The sequence below is a fragment of the Salmo salar genome, chromosome 09 (genome assembly GCF_965601325.2).
Source record: "Salmo salar chromosome 09, fSalSal1, whole genome shotgun sequence".
Taxonomy (NCBI): domain Eukaryota; kingdom Metazoa; phylum Chordata; class Actinopteri; order Salmoniformes; family Salmonidae; genus Salmo; species Salmo salar.
In genome coordinates this window covers 49,572,545-49,590,005 of record NC_138299.1, presented here as the reverse complement: position 1 = coordinate 49,590,005, position 17,461 = coordinate 49,572,545, and the positions used below count along the sequence as shown (strand labels likewise).

General features: G+C 40.1%; 1 gene segment (V, D, J or C); it reads left to right on the top strand.

Annotated features, from left to right (window-relative positions):
* The first annotated feature begins 5,521 nt into the window (after positions 1–5,521).
* Positions 5,522–16,852, top strand: LOC106611417 (T-cell receptor beta-2 chain C region-like). The segment is given in 5 exon segments: positions 5,522–5,708; positions 12,590–12,940; positions 13,095–13,121; positions 14,143–14,249; positions 15,433–16,852. Coding segments are annotated over 5 exon segments (588 nt in total).
* The last annotated feature ends 609 nt before the right edge of the window (positions 16,853–17,461 follow it).

The window sequence follows — 17,461 nt, the reverse complement described above, 5'->3', positions numbered from 1 at the left end:
GAGTGAGCCCCTGGCTATCTGTAAATGATGTCTGAGTGTTGGAGCCTCTGGCTATCTGTAAATGTTGTTGGAGTGTACCCCTGGCTATCTGTAAATGATGTCTGAGTGTTGGAGCCCCTGGCTATCTGTAAATAATGCCTGAGTGTTGGAGCCCCTGGCTATCTGTAAATTCTGTCTGAGTGTTGGAGTGAGCCCCTGGCTATCTGTAAATGATGTCTGAGTGTTGGAGTGTGTCCCTGGCTATCTGTAAATGATGTCTGAGTGTTGGAGTGTGCCCCTGGCTATCTGTAATTTCTGTTGGAGTGTTTGAGTGTGCCCCTGGCTAACTAGATAAAATACAAAATCAAATGGCGCCATCTGGTTTGCTTAATATAAGGAATATGAAATGACAAATTATGTAAATGATGTCTGAGTGTTGGAGTGTGCCCCTGGCTATCTGTAAATGAGGTCTGAGTGTTGGAGCCCCTGGCTATCTGTAAATGATGTCTGAGTGTTGGAGTGTGCCCCTGGCTATCTGTAAATGATGTCTGAGTGTTGGAGCCCCTGGCTAACTGTAAATGATGTCTGAGTGTTGGAGCCCCTGGCTATCTGTAAATGATGTCTGAGTGTTGGAGTGTGCCCCTGGCTATCTGTAAATGATGTCTGAGTGTTGGAGCCCCTGGCTAACTTTAAATGATGTCTGAGTGTTGGAGTGTGCCCCTGGCTATCTGTAAATGATGTCTGAGTGTTGGAGTGTGCCCCTGGCTATCTGTAAATTCTATCTGAGTGTTGGAGCCCCTGGCTATCTGTAAATGATGTCTGAGTGTTGGAGCCCCTGGCTATCTGTAAATTCTGTCTGAGTGTTGGAGTGTGCCCCTGGCTAACTGCAAATTATGTCTGAGTGTTGGAGCCCCTGGCTATCTGTAAATTCTGTCTGAGTGTTGGAGCCCCTGGCTATCTGTAAATGATGTCTGAGTGTTGGAGCCCCTGGCTATCTGTAAATTCTGTCTGAGTGTTGGAGCCCCTGGCTATCTGTAAATGATGTCTGAGTGTTGGAGTGTGCCCCTGGCTATCTGTAAAAGATGTCTGAGTGATGGAGTGAGCCCCTGGCTATCTGTAAATGATGTCTGAGTGTTGGAGCCCCTGGCTATCTGTAAATGATGTCTGAGTGTTGGAGTGTGCCCCTGGCTATCTGTAAATTCTGTCTGAGTGTTGGAGTGTGCCCCTGGCTATTTGTAAATTATGTCTGAGTGATGGAGTGAGCCCCTGGCTATCTGTTAATGATGTCTGAGTGTTGGAGCCCCTGGCTATCTGTAAATTATGTCTGATTGTTGGAGCCCCTGGCTATCTGTAAATGATGTCAGAGTGTTGGAGTGTGCCCCTGGCTATCTGTAAATGATGTCTGAGTGTTGGAGTGTGCCCCAGGCTATCTGTAAATGATGTCTGAGTGTTGGAGCCCCTGGCTATCTGTAAATGATGTCTGAGTGTTGGAGCCCCTGGCTATCTGTAAATGATGTCTGAGTGTTGGAGTGTGCCCCTGGCTATCTGTAAATGATGTCTGAGTGTTGGAGTGTGCCCCTGGCTATCTGTAAATGATGTCTGAGTGATGGAGTGTTCCCCTGGCTATCTGTAAATGATGTCTGAGTGATGGAGTGATCCCCTGGCTATCTGTAAATGATGTCTGAGTGATGGAGTGTGCCCCTGGCTATCTGTAAATGATGTCTGAGTGATGGAGTGTGCCCCTGGCTATCTGTAAATGATGTCTGAGTGTTGGAGTGTGTCCCTGGCTATCTGTAAATGATGTCTGAGTGTTGGAGTGTGCCCCTGGCTATCTGTAAATTCTGTTGGAGTGTTGGAGTGTGCCCCTGGCTAACTAGATAAAATACAAAATCAAATGGCGCCATCTGGTTTGCTTAATATAAGGAATATGAAATGATAAATGATGTAAATGATGTCTGAGTGTTGGAGTGTGCCCCTGGCTATCTGTAAATGATGTCTGAGTGTTGGAGCCCCTGGCTATCTGTAAATGATGTCTGAGTGTTGGAGTGTGCCCCTGGCTATCTGTAAATGATGTCTGAGTGTTGGAGCCCCTGGCTAACTGTAAATGATGTCTGAGTGTTGGAGTGTGCCCCTGGCTATCTGTAAATGATGTCTGAATGTTGGAGCCCCTGGCTATCTGTAAATGATGTCTGAGTGTTGGAGTGTGCCCCTGGCTATCTGTAAATGATGTCTGAGTGATGGAGTGTGCCCCTGGCTATCTGTAAATTCTGTCTGAGTGATGGAGTGTGCCCCTGGCTATCTGTAAATGATGTCTGAGTGTTGGAGTGTGTCCCTGGCTATCTGTAAATGATGTCTGAGTGTTGGAGTGTGCCCCTGGCTATCTGTAAATTCTGTTGGAGTGTTGGAGTGTGCCCCTGGCTAACTAGATAAAATACAAAATCAAATGGCGCCATCTGGTTTGCTTAATATAAGGAATATGAAATGATAAATGATGTAAATGATGTCTGAGTGGTGGAGTGTGCCCCTGGCTATCTGTAAATGATGTCTGAGTGTTGGAGCCCCTGGCTATCTGTAAATGATGTCTGAGTGTTGGAGTGTGCCCCTGGCTATCTGTAAATGATGTCTGAGTGTTGGAGCCCCTGGCTAACTGTAAATGATGTCTGAGTGTTGGAGTGTGCCCCTGGCTATCTGTAAATGATGTCTGAGTGTTGGAGCCCCTGGCTATCTGTAAATGATGTCTGAGTGATGGAGTGTGCCCCTGGCTATCTGTAAATGATGTCTGAGTGTTGGAGTGTGCCCCTGGCTATCTGTAAATGATGTCTGAGTGATGGAGTGTGCCCCTGGCTATCTGTAAATTCTGTCTGAGTGATGGAGTGTGCCCCTGGCTATCTGTAAATGATGTCTGAGTGTTGGAGTGTGTCCCTGGCTATCTGTAAATGATGTCTGAGTGATGGAGTGTGCCCCTGGCTATCTGTAAATTCTGTCTGAGTGATGGAGTGTGCCCCTGGCTATCTGTAAATGATGTCTGAGTGTTGGAGTGTGTCCCTGGCTATCTGTAAATGATGTCTGAGTGTTGGAGTGTGCCCCTGGCTATCTGTAAATTCTGTTGGAGTGTTGGAGTGTGCCCCTGGCTAACTAGATAAAATACAAAATCAAATGGCGCCATCTGGTTTGCTTAATATAAGGCATATGAAATGATTTATACTTTTACTTTTGATACTTAAGTATATTTTAAACCAAGTACTTTTAGGCTTATACTCAATTAGTATTTTACTGGGTGACTTTCATTGTTACTTGAATCATTTTCTATTAAGCTATCTTTACTTTTACTCAAGTATGACAATTGGGTACTTTTTCCACCTCTGCTAGTATATAAGCCTCCGCTTGATATCAAATGAAGCTCTTCGATTAAAAGGGAGACATTTCTCAGAGATGATGGGATTACACAAATTCACATCAGAAGTCAAAACTATCCTATTCAATTCAATTCCATTGGCTTGAGATATAAAACAAAAGAAACACATTTAAGATTATCCCTAAATACATATATACCTTTTATACAAACCATTCCACAATATAATGATACCGTCACTAAAGCAGATACCTCCTACCAGTTAAATAAAAGTTGAATAAAAAATAAATAAATATATGATCTAATGCAATTAGAATCAAGTTAGAAGGTACTGCAAGTTTAAGACTGGATCTTGTCAGCCCTGCTCTATGATAGGCTGTTACTGTCACATGATGCAGCATGGCAGGGGGAGAGGAGAGGGAGAGGGGACAGGGCTGTGACTTAGACAGCTGTCATTTACATTTTTAGATTTATAAAAAACATTTACCTGTCCTTCCCTCCTCTCCTCCTCCTCTCCTCCTCCTCCTCTCCTCCCCCTCCTCTCCTCCTCCTCTCCTCCCCTCCTCTCCTCCTCCTCCCCCTCCTCTTCCTCCTCTCCTCCTCCTCCTCTTCCTCCTCCTCCTCTCCTCTTCCTCCTCTTCCTCCTCCTCCTCTCCTCTTCCTCCTCCTCCTCTCCTCCTCCTCCTCTTCCTCCTCCTCCTCCTCTCCTCCTCCTCCTCTTCCTCCTCCTCCTCCTCTCCTCCCCCTCCTCTCCTCTCCTCCTCTTCCTCCTCTCCTCCCCCTCCTCTCCTCCCTGTTGCTTTTCTTAGTACTGCTGACGGAAATAGAAGCTGTCAGTTTGGACCAGGATCCCACTCCAGTAACAACAGTAAAATGTCATAATATTAATTATAAACATCACATTTGGATATTGTCTTTTTACATTGTCTTTTTTATTGATGTTATTCATTACATCAATCAATAGAAGAAAAAAAGTAAATATCCAAATGTAAATGTTTATTATTAAAATCATGAATTTGCTGTTCTATTTATAGGGTCAGAACAGGCTCCAACTGCAGTAGCCCTCCGTGAAGACGCACCTGCTGCTACAGACAGATACTGAGAGACTGAGATGGTGAGAGAGATACAGAGAGAGAACAGGGGAGGGAAACTAAACAACAGAAAGAACAGAACGAGTGTTTTTGTGTGATGCTTTCACACTGTGGGGACAGGGGGCCACGGTGATATATTTACATAGAGACGCCGTACAAAAACCTCCTACCATTCACTTCCATACAGGAGAGGGCTGGGGCCTATTCACACACTACTACAGACTGTTGAGGAGTCTGGAGAGATGCTTCGATAATACTGAAGGATAAAACAAGAATTCAACCAATCTTCAGGATTATAAAATCTACTTTATTTGGAGCATTTTCCTAGACAAATCAACATACTTATGAAGTCAGATTTAGTTACCTAAGGGAGTTTGTTTGATTCCTGTTTGACCATAAAATCTCCTCAAATGCATTGCTGAACTCAGTAGTTCTTTTTAGAGTATCTCTGAGTATCTCTGAGTATCCCCGAGTATCGCTGAGTATCCCTGAGTATCCCCGGGTATCTCTGAGTATCCCCGAGTATCTCTGAGTATCCCTGCATATCCCTGCGTATCTCTGTTCATATTCCCTTGAGGCTGAATGACAAAGAGATCTGAGGTATTTTTAGAAGAGGAGGCGAACGGTGTGACACTGGAAGTGAGGCCTACTTTGGGAATGGAACCAAACTCACTGTTTTAGGTAAGTTCACTTCAGATGAATGACATTGATAAAGATCTGTAACCCTGAAGATGTTTGATTGCCATTTAATAGTATAATAAAGTGTCCGTTATACAGCTGAACTAAACGGTTGATGTGAAAACACTGTGACTCAAACTCAACCAGCCTTCTTTGGCAATGGAACGAAACTCACTGTTTTAGGTAAATCCTTTCTCATCTATTTACTTACTGTACTGGTTCATCTAATGGTTTATTTGAACCATTGACTAGTATTAAAAAGCGGGGTATTATTTTTGATGCCAAATGCGTAGACAAGTTCAGTAGCTAGTGGTTGGTTACATTACTGCTCAGTATGTCGGCACTGTGACAACTATGATCCTGCATTCTTTGGAGCAGGGACCAAACTGAGTGTTCTGGGTAAGAGAATATTCACCATGATGGAACTAATGGGACTCTGTGTGTGGTCTAGGGGTTTTGGTGATGAGTTAGTTAGTTGATTATGGATTCAGTACATTAGATTAGTTCATACTAGTGTTACCTCCAGTCAATGCTTTTTGATGTTAAGCCTGTACACTGTGCCAACTATGAGGCACATTTTGGATCAGGCACCAAATTAACAGTTCTCGGTAAGTAATCTGTACACTGTGTTTGGCGTATGGACAGTGAATGTGAGTGAGACAACATACTCGTGAGAAGAGATTTGATATCGTAGTATTACAGTATGGTTTGAGTCATCTGTGTCGGTCTTGTAAACTGGTTAAAACATGGTGTTGATTGGTAGGACGTCTTGAACAATACAGTTATCAAAGGCCATGTACGATCGGGATTTAAAGTTGACGAGAAAAGGACTTGCTAGACTAGAGCAGTATTCCACTGTACTGTGTTAATGGTGCCAGCCAGGCTCAGCATGCCCATATAGCTATATTATAGCAGTGTTCCACTGTACTGTGTTAATGGTGCCAGCCAGGCTCAGCGTGCCCATATAGCTATATTATAGCAGTATTCCACTGTACTGTGTTAATGGTGCCAGCCAGGCTCAGCGTGCCCATATAGCTATATTATAGCAGTGTTCCACTGTACTGTGCTGGTGGTGCCAGCCAGGCTTACTTCGGTGGAGGAACCAGGTTAACTGTTCTAGGTGAGAAATGACACTGAAAAAGTGCAGTAATCTGTTGGTTATAAAACATGTAAGCTATGTGGTTATAATGTATGTGGTTGTAAAGTTTTTTAGAGAATTGTACTGTAACAGAACGACTGGGTAGTATCTTTAAAGTCCTCCTGACGTGGTTACATACAGGCTGAGTAAATCCACTGTGCTGGTGGTGCCAGCCAGGCTTACTTCGGTGGAGGAACCAGGTTAACTGTTCTAGGTGAGACATTACACCAACATAATATAACGTTTGCACCTGATTGTGATTTTGTTTTTAAACTACATGTAATTTGTACACCTTTCCATCTTATGGTTACAATCTGTAGGTTACAGTGTGTGGTTGATGTTCATGGATTGGAATGTGACCTAAAGATTGGTCGAGAGGTGGAACGCACTTGAATTTCATTAGTTTATAACCAAATCATTTATGGTGACTATTTTACTATGTCAGATTTAACCCCCCCCCCCCCCCCCCCAGCTGAATGTCTCGGAGATCCTGTGAAGAGTTTTGAAATAACTTTAATAGAGTAACAAAGATTGAGTCAAAACAAAGTCAGAGAGACGGTAAAGATACAGCCTTGTGTCTCTGTGCTCGTACTCGGAGGCATATTTTGGAGCCGGCACCAAACTCACCGTTTTAGGTAAGAAAATGAACAATGAACTGTTGTGGAATCTATCTGACAAATGTACACGAGGGAATAACAAAGACCAACAAATTAACATTTGGCAATATAGAAAATATCTAATTTGACTATACGTCTAAATCGTGTTAAAGTAAGAGAGTATATTTAAATGGATCACAGTAAAGGCATTAGTTATGTGCTCCAGTTATCATGGTATAAAGCTGTCTGTCTCCCTGCCCAGACACAGTCTACCTTCATTATAATACTTATCAGCTATAGGAGAAGAGGTTCCTTAGCAGTAGAACCAGACACAGTCTACCTTCATTATAATACTTATCAGCTATAGGAGAAGAGGTTCCTTAGCAGTAGAACCAGACACAGTCTACCTTCATTATAATACGTATCAGCTATAGGAGAAGAGGTTCCTTAGCAGTAGAACCAGACACAGTCTACCTTCATTATAATACGTATCAGCTAGAGGAGAAGAGGTTCCTTAGCAGTAGAACCAGACACAGTCTACCTTCATTATAATACTTATCAGCTAGAGGAGAAGAGGTTCCTTAGCAGTAGAACCAGACACAGTCTACCTTCATTATAATACTTATCAGCTATAGGAGAAGAGGTTCCTTAGCAGTAGAACCAGACACAGTCTACCTTCATTATAATACGTATCAGCTATAGGAGAAGAGGTTCCTTAGCAGTGGAACCAGACACAGTCTACCTTCATTATAATACTTATCAGCTAGAGGAGAAGAGGTTCCTTAGCAGTAGAACCAGACACAGTCTACCTTCATTATAATACGTATCAGCTATAGGAGAAGAGGTTCCTTAGCAGTAGAACCAGACACAGTCTACCTTCATTATAATACGTATCAGCTAGAGGAGAAGAGGTTCCTTAGCAGTGGAACCAGACACAGTCTACCTTCATTATAATACTTATCAGCTAGAGGAGAAGAGGTTCCTTAGCAGTAGAACCAGACACAGTCTACCTTCATTATAATACGTATCAGCTATAGGAGAAGAGGTTCCTTAGCAGTAGAACCAGACACAGTCTACCTTCATTATAATACGTATCAGCTATAGGAGAAGAGGTTCCTTAGCAGTAGAACCAGACACAGTCTACCTTCATTATAATACTTATCAGCTATAGGAGAAGAGGTTCCTTAGCAGTAGAACCAGACACAGTCTACCTTCATTATAATACGTATCAGCTATAGGAGAAGAGGTTCCTTAGCAGTAGAACCAGACACAGTCTACCTTCATTATAATACGTATCAGCTAGAGGAGAAGAGGTTCCTTAGCAGTAGAACCAGACACAGTCTACCTTCATTATAATACGTATCAGCTATAGGAGAAGAGGTTCCTTAGCAGTAGAACCAGACACAGTCTACCTTCATTATAATACTTATCAGCTATAGGAGAAGAGGTTCCTTAGCAGTAGAACCAGACACAGTCTACCTTCATTATAATACTTATCAGCTATAGGAGAAGAGGTTCCTTAGCAGTGGAACCAGACACAGTCTACCTTCATTATAATACGTATCAGCTAGAGGAGAAGAGGTTCCTTAGCAGTGGAACCAGACACAGTCTACCTTCATTATAATACGTATCAGCTATAGGAGAAGAGGTTCCTTAGCAGTGGAACCAGACACAGTCTACCTTCATTATAATACTTATCAGCTATAGGAGAAGAGGTTCCTTAGCAGTAGAACCAGACACAGTCTACCTTCATTATAATACTTATCAGCTAGAGGAGAAGAGGTTCCTTAGCAGTGGAACCAGACACAGTCTACCTTCATTATAATACTTATCAGCTATAGGAGAAGAGGTTCCTTAGCAGTAGAACCAGACACAGTCTACCTTCATTATAATACGTGTCAGCTATAGGAGAAGAGGTTCCTTAGCAGTAGAACCAGACACAGTCTACCTTCATTATAATACTTATCAGCTATAGGAGAAGAGGTTCCTTAGCAGTAGAACCAGACACAGTCTACCTTCATTATAATACGTATCAGCTAGAGGAGAAGAGGTTCCTTAGCAGTGGAACCAGACACAGTCTACCTTCATTATAATACTTATCAGCTATAGGAGAAGAGGTTCCTTAGCAGTAGAACCAGACACAGTCTACCTTCATTATAATACGTATCAGCTATAGGAGAAGAGGTTCCTTAGCAGTAGAACCAGACACAGTCTACCTTCATTATAATACGTATCAGCTATAGGAGAAGAGGTTCCTTAGCAGTAGAACCAGACACAGTCTACCTTCATTATAATACTTATCAGCTATAGGAGAAGAGGTTCCTTAGCAGTAGAACCAGACACAGTCTACCTTCATTATAATACTTATCAGCTAGAGGAGAAGAGGTTCCTTAGCAGTAGAACCAGACACAGTCTACCTTCATTATAATACATATCAGCTATAGGAGAAGAGGTTCCTTAGCAGTAGAACCAGACACAGTCTACCTTCATTATAATACTTATCAGCTAGAGGAGAAGAGGTTCCTTAGCAGTAGAACCAGACACAGTCTACCTTCATTATAATACTTATCAGCTATAGGAGAAGAGGTTCCTTAGCAGTGGAACCAGACACAGTCTACCTTCATTATAATACTTATCAGCTATAGGAGAAGAGGTTCCTTAGCAGTGGAACCAGACATAGTCTTAGGTACTTTGGTCAAAACAATGATCATTTCATCTCTACATAATATGGAAATGATTTTGTGATGTCATTACATTTCATAAAATCCAACAACCAAAGACAGCAGGTTGGGGTGTAAAGACATCCAACAACCAAAGACAGCAGGTTGGGGGTGTAAAGACTACACCTAAACTCTGCTCGTACTGAGTAGTGAGGAGGGGTTATCTCTGAAGCTGTGTATCAGTGTGAACAACAACCCGGCATTCTTCGGCAGTGGCACCAAACTCACAGTTCTAGGTGAGAAAACTGATTCTGTCATTTGTTATCTATGCCGTCATGGGTTTATCTGTTACTGAAAGAGACGTTGTATTATTTTTTTTAATCTGTTGTGTGAAACAGAGATGGAGAGAAAATCTCTTTATGGTTTATAAAACAATGTTCCGATTCCTCAGGCGTTGGTTTGTATGAGTCTATATTGTGGTGTTGTATCAGTTTGAATGGAAGTGCATAATAGTTCAGAAGAGGCAAAGTAACAGATCTGTGTCAGGTGTAATCCAGTGTCTGTAATGTAGATGTATGGTATGTCTCTGTGGTACACGGATAAGGCAGAGTTTGGTCCAGGTACCAGACTCACTGTTCTAGGTAAGGGATTCAGCTTTTCAACTTTCTTAAAAAAATATTGCAAATACATCATCATGAAATTATTTCTAAATTAAGGGGTTTGTTTATTCAGGTTTGTTTATTATTATATTCAGGGGGGGAAACATTTAAGCTGTACAAAGAGCTAATGATAAAGTGAATTAGCCCTGTGCTCTGTCGACATAGACATGCTTAGAAATACAGCATTACTTCCTTTGTTACAAGCCAAACTACTGCAAATACACTAATGGGTAGCTAGAATCCTCTTGGTTTTCTGTCTGTGAGTATGTGGTGTGCTCTGGTGGTTATGCTGCCTACTTTGGAGAAGGAACTAAGCTAACAGTTCTGGGTAAGAATACTGTAATACTGTTAGAATACTGTAAGAATACTGTAGTAATACGGTAAGAATACTGTAGTAATACTGTTATAGTAGTGTAAGAATACTGTTATAATACTGTAAGAATACTGTAGTAATACTGTTATAATACTGCAAGAATACTGTAGTAATACTGTTAGAATGCTGTAACAATACTGTAAGAATACTGTAGTCATACTGTTATAATACTGTAAGAATACTGTTATAATACTGTAAGAATACTGTAGTAATACTGTAAGAATACTGTAGCAATACTGTTATAATACTGTAAGAATAATGTTATAATACTGTAAGAATACTGTTATAATACTGTAAGAATACTGTAGTAATACTGTAAGAATACTGTAGCAATACTGTTATAATACTGTAAGAATAATGTTATAATACTGTAAGAATACTGTAGTAATACTGTTAGAAAGCTGTAGGAATACTGTAAGAATAATACTGTAAGAATAATACTGTGGGAAAACTAAGAATACTGCAATAATAATACTGTAGTAATAATAATAATGTGATAATAATGTAATACTAATACTTTAATAATGCTGTAGTAATAATAATACTGTAAGAATGCTGTAAGAATAATACTGTAATACTACTGTAATAATAATACTGTAATACTACTGTAATAATAATACTGTGATAATACTTCAATAATAATACTGTAGTAATAATAGTAATGTGATAATAATGTAATACTAATACTTTAATGATGCTGTAGTAATAATAATGTGATAATAATGTAATACTAATACTTTAATAATGCTGTAGTAATAATAATACTGTAAGAATGCTGTAAGAATAATACTGTAATACTACTGTAATAATAATACTGTAATACTACTGTAATAATAATACTGTGATAATACTTCAATAATAATACTGTAGTAATAATAGTAATGTGATAATAATGTAATACTAATACTTTAATGATGCTGTAGTAATAATAATGTGATAATACTGCAGTAATAATAATACTTCAATAATGCTGTAGTAATAATAATACTGTAAGAATGCTGCAAGAATAAGACTGTAATACTACTGTAATAATATCATAATAAAACTGTAATACTACTATAATAATAATACTATAATAATACTGTGATACTACTGTAATATTACTGTGGTAATACTGTAATAATATTACTGTAATACTACTGTAATAATAATACTATAATAATATTACAATACTGCTGTAATAATAGTACTCTAATAATGCTGTAAAAATAATAATAATGTAGTAATACTGTAATAATAATACTATAATAATACTGTCATAATACTGTCATAATAATACTGTAATACTACTGTACTAATAATACAGTGATAATAATTTCATAATAGTACTGTAATACTACTGTAATAATACTACTAATACTACTGTCATAATAATACTGTAATAATAATACTAATACTACTGTAATAATACTGTAATAATAATGCTGTAATACTACTGTAATAATAATACTAATACTACTGTAATAATACTACTGTAATAATACTGTAATAATAATGCTGTAATACTACTGTAATAATAATACCTATACTACTGTAATAATACTACTGTAATAATACTGTAATAATAATGCTGTAATACTACTGTAATAATAATACTATAATAATACCGTGATAATACTGTAATAATACTACTATAATAGTACTACTGTAATAATAATAATACTATAATAATACTGTGATAATACTGTAATAATACTACTGTAATAATACTACTGTAATAATAATACTATAATAATACTGTAATAATACTACTGTAATACTATTATAATAACCTCTATGTTCTAGTCAGTCTTGACTGATTACATTATATAGGGGTGGTACAGTTCAGTAACAAAGTGGTTCATTCCAAGCTGCTGTCGTTTCTATGTGTTTGACTTGGCAGACATTTTGTGATTAACACATTTTCTGATGAACTGTCTCATTGATTCATTTTGTGATTAACTGTCTCATTGATTCATTTTGTGATTAACTGTGTCTTAAAGCACTCAGGTTCAGGTATGATGTCAACAACAAACAAAGCCATTGATTGAGTGTTAAAATATTCCACTGTTTTCTCCCTGCAGATCCAAACATCAAAGTCACTGAACCCACAGTGGAAGTCCTAGCACCCTCGGCAAAGGAGTGTAAAGATAGAAACAAGAAGAAGAAGAAGACCCTGGTGTGTGTAGCCACCCGCTTCTACCCCGACCATGTCACGGTCTTCTGGCAAGTCAACAATGTCAACAGAACTGAAGGCGCCGGGACCGACAACAAGGCCTTGTGGGATAAAGATAGTTTATACAGTATCACCAGCAGACTGAGAGTCCCAGCCAAAGACTGGCACAACCCAGACAACAAATTCACCTGCATTGTCAGCTTTTACAATGGGAATGGAGATATAAATGTGAATGACACCATTAGTGGAGATCTCCAAGGTAATAAAATAATGAACAGTGTCTGTGTTTATGAGAAGAAAGAGATTTGACTGAACTAGTACACTAGTTTTGAGGCTCTAATGCATTCCCCTATGTCTAAGTGGTACTGTGATGTATAATCTCATCTAAAACTCTCCTTCTTTGTTTCTTTCAGGTCAAAGTGGGGGAGAGATAACGACAGGTAAATGTGCCCATTATATACTACAGATATATTTCTTCATACCTAAATACATGGCATACTGTACTGTTGACCTGCATACTGTACTGATGACCTGCATACTGTACTGATGACCTGCATACTGGACTGATGACCTGCATACTGTACTGATGACCTACATACTGTACTGATGACCTGCATACTGTACTGATGACCTGCATACTGTACTGATGACCTGCATACTGTACTGATAACCTGCAGTGTATATCAGGGTTTTCCTGGTCCTGGGTTAGGGTTAGGGTTAGGGTTAGGGTTGGGGTTAGGGTTAGGGACCCAAAGAGGTGCATATTTCTGTTTTTGCCCTGGAAATACCCACCTGATTCCACTAATTACCTAATCATCAAGCCTGATTAGTGGAAGCAGGTGTGTCAGTTCCAGGGAAAAAACGATGAGCTTCCCTTTGGATCCCCAGGACCAAGAAACACTGGCCTAGATCATTGGTTATATCCCCAGGACCAAGAAACACTGGCCTCGATCATTGGTTATATCCCCAGGACCAAGAAACACTGGCCTCGATCATTGGTTGGATCCCCAGGACCAAGAAACACTGGCCTCGATCATTGGTTATATCCCCAGGACCAAGAAACACTGGCCTAGATCATTGGTTGGATCCCCAGGACCAAGAAACACTGGCCTCGATCATTGGTTGGATCCCCAGGACCAAGAAACACTGGCCTCGATCATTGGTTATATCCCCAGGACCAAGAAACACTGGCCTCGATCATTGGTTGGATCCCCAGGACCAAGAAACACTGGCCTCGATCATTGGTTATATCCCCAGGACCAAGAAACACTGGCCTAGATCATTGGTTGGATCCCCAGGACCCAGAAACACTGGCCTAGATCATTGGTTGGATCCCCAGGACCCAGAAACACTGGCCTAGATCATTGGTTGTGCTGTGTTTTTTTCAATGGACGATCTGCTAACAATATCATCTGATACCACCTTAATCAAGGTCATTTGAATGTATTATTGTCCTTGCAGATTACTATGTGAAGAGCACCCAGACTGCCAAGCTGGCCTACAGCATCTTCATCGCTAAGAGTACCTTCTACGGCCTGGTCGTCATGGTTATGATTTGGAAGTTCCAGGTGAGTTCACGACAACTATCGATAAAGGTTCATCACACAGCCACATCTCTCCTCTTCTATCTATGCCTTGTGCTAGAGGAGTCCCTGATCAGTTTTGTACTGTCTTGCCAACTCCTACGGTCAGGGTGACAGTGACCGCACAAACAGATCCAAACTGGGCACACCATATCATTTCAACGTGGATAAGTTGGGAAATATTTGGTTTAGACGTTGATCAATGAGATTACAATTTATATTCACCCAATCAAAACAGACAGCCCAAAGTTAGTTGAATTTCCAATGTGTTATCACCATGATTTCAACCATCTAAAAGCACAACCAAGTTTAAATGGAAAAAAACTGTCTGATTTTTGGTTTAGTTGTCAACCAAACGTCTGTCATTGCTCTTTCAACCATTTTAAAGCACAACAAAGTTCAAATGGGGATACAGTGTGTAATCACTGTGTTTCGTCTAATAGCAGAACCAAATGACCTGGATTGCAGTTGAGAGTTACATTATAGTACATGGTACAAGTGATCAATGTTAAAACCTTGGATGGAAGACAGATTAACTCTCCAGTAGGAGGTGCTGCCCAGCCTAATGTTTTTCTTTCTGATACTGGCCATAACCTTGAATATCTGATATTGTTTTAAAACTATCAAAATTCTACATATTTTGTTTATGTTGAAATTAGTTTACCATAATGACACAATCCTGTGATTTAAATTTCACCCCCCATCCCCAAACAATGTATGTTCCACGTAGATTCCACATCACAATACGTTGACAAATTGCATTGAAACAACGTTGATTCAATCAGTTTGCACCCAGTGGGATATCACAGGACAGGCAGGAGTGAAACGCAGGACAACACAAACAGATCTGGGATCAGGCTAGCTATGGGCTAATAAAGGTTCTAACCTGGCACCATCATATAAATAAAACCTTGATTCTATTTCTGTGGGCACCGTACTGTCTTTATCCTGTATCTCTGTATCTCTGTGTTTCCCATACAGACACCGTACTGTCTTTATCCTGTATCTCTGTATCTCTGTGTTTCCCATACAGACACCATACTGTCTTTATCCTGTATCTCTGTGTTTCCCATACAGACACTTTATCCTGTATCTCTGTGTCTGTGTTTCACATGCAGACACCATACTGTCTTTATCCTGTATCTCTGTGTCTGTGTTTCACATGCAGGGCTCCTCAGAGAAACAGATTTAACGGAATACAAGTGGCCCAAGGAGGATGTCCTGCACGGGTGTTGATTCTTCCATGTGATCAAGGACGGACCGACAAAAGGGCAATTCTGGCAAATGCCAGATGGACTGATTCATCTTTAGCCCAGTGGGCTTATCTAAATTGGCTTTTTTTTTTGCAAAATAATAATAATTTGACTAGTAAAGAGGGCTTTAAGGAAAAACATGGGCAGTCCTCCCCGCACAGCCAGAATAGGACTGGCCACCCCTCATAGCCTGGTTCCTCTCTAGGTTTCTTCCTAGGTTTTGGCCTTTCTAGGGAGTTTTTCCTAGCCACCGTGCTTCTACACCTGCATTGGTTGCTGTTTGGGGTTTTAGGCTGGGTTTCTGTACAGCACTTTGAGATATCAGCTGATGTAAGAAGGGCAATATAAATACATTTGATTTGATTTGTGTGTTAGAAATGCCTGGGCCGGTTTCTGATCCCAGTTTGCCCCTGCATGTAATTGTATTGTCCATTGTGCTTATTGTGTCCATTATCTCTTTATTACCCTGTCTATGTGAAGATGTGCGTTTTAAGAATCTCCTATGAACATGAACTTGCAATTTAAATGTATATTTGAATAAATTCAGCCAAAACAATCTTTCCATTAACTTACAAAACCAATGTCTGTTTGTTTTTCCAGTAATTACAGTATAGTATGTATGAATACATTCTGCTTTCCAATTTCTAAATGTTAATTTGTGAATAATAAACTGTATATAATTAGGGACAGATCGAAATGTACCTTTCCACAGTTAAAAATATTTTCACGACCCTCCCCCTCATATAATTAACTCAATATATTGTTTACAACCACAAATAACTATAACTGTTGCGGCCCTGTTTTTATAAACGTGGATATCGACTTCGCCACTTCAGCATGCTTTTCTGCCACAGTTGATGCCACACAGGGCTTTGGGCCAGAAGGTTGAGGGTTCACCGACCACCACAGACGAGCTCACTCTCCCTGCCTGTTTCATCACATTACGATCAGAGATGGAGGCAGAGCATGATCAGCTAGGGGGAAATCAGATTTTCAACATTTTGATGCCATATTTATATCAAATATATGCAACACATTTTCCACCAACAGGTTTAACAACCAATAAAGAACTTCTGGCACTTCGATATCATGGTTTGTGTTTTGAACAAACAGGAAATACATCCCTCCCTACCTTGTAGACTTACCCAGTATCGGAGGCTTGGCTTGACAATCTCCTAGTGTCATTAAACTTTCTGGTGTTTTGTAACAATGTCTCTTTTCATTCATCAATTGGCCACTGCACAGTTTGGATTGATTGATTTGAATTGTATGTAAATAAAATACACTTATACACATTATTTGTGACTGGGATTGCACAATAAAGTCTGGGACTTATTTCCATTGTGGTCTCTATTTTTTGTACATAAATACATATACAATTACATAAATAGAGACAAAAAAATGCTCGACCTCCAGATGAGTATGAGGGAAGTACAATTCTGACCAGCTTGTTTGGCTGGTAGCTTATTCTGTAGATGTTTGGGGCTGCTGGGTAACCATGATGTGCAGCATAATCAGACACTAGACTAGATGTTTGGGGCTGCTGGTGATCCATGATGTGCAGCATAATCAGACACTAGACTAGATGTTTGGGGCTGCTGGTGAACCATGATGTGCAGCATAATTAGTGACACTAGACTAGATGTTTGGGGCTGCTGGTGATCCATGATGTGCAGCATAATCAGACACTAGACTAGATGTTTGGGGCTGCTGGGTAACCATGATGTGCAGCATAATCAGTGACACTAGACTAGATGTTTGGGGCTGCTGGTGAACCATGATGTGCAGCGTAATCAGTGACACTAGACTAGATGTTTGGGGCTGCTGGTGAACCATGATGTGCAGCGTAATCAGTGACACTAGACTAGATGTTTGGGGCTGCTGATGAACCATGATGTGCAGCATAATCAGTGACACTAGACTAGATGTTTGGGGCTGCTGGTG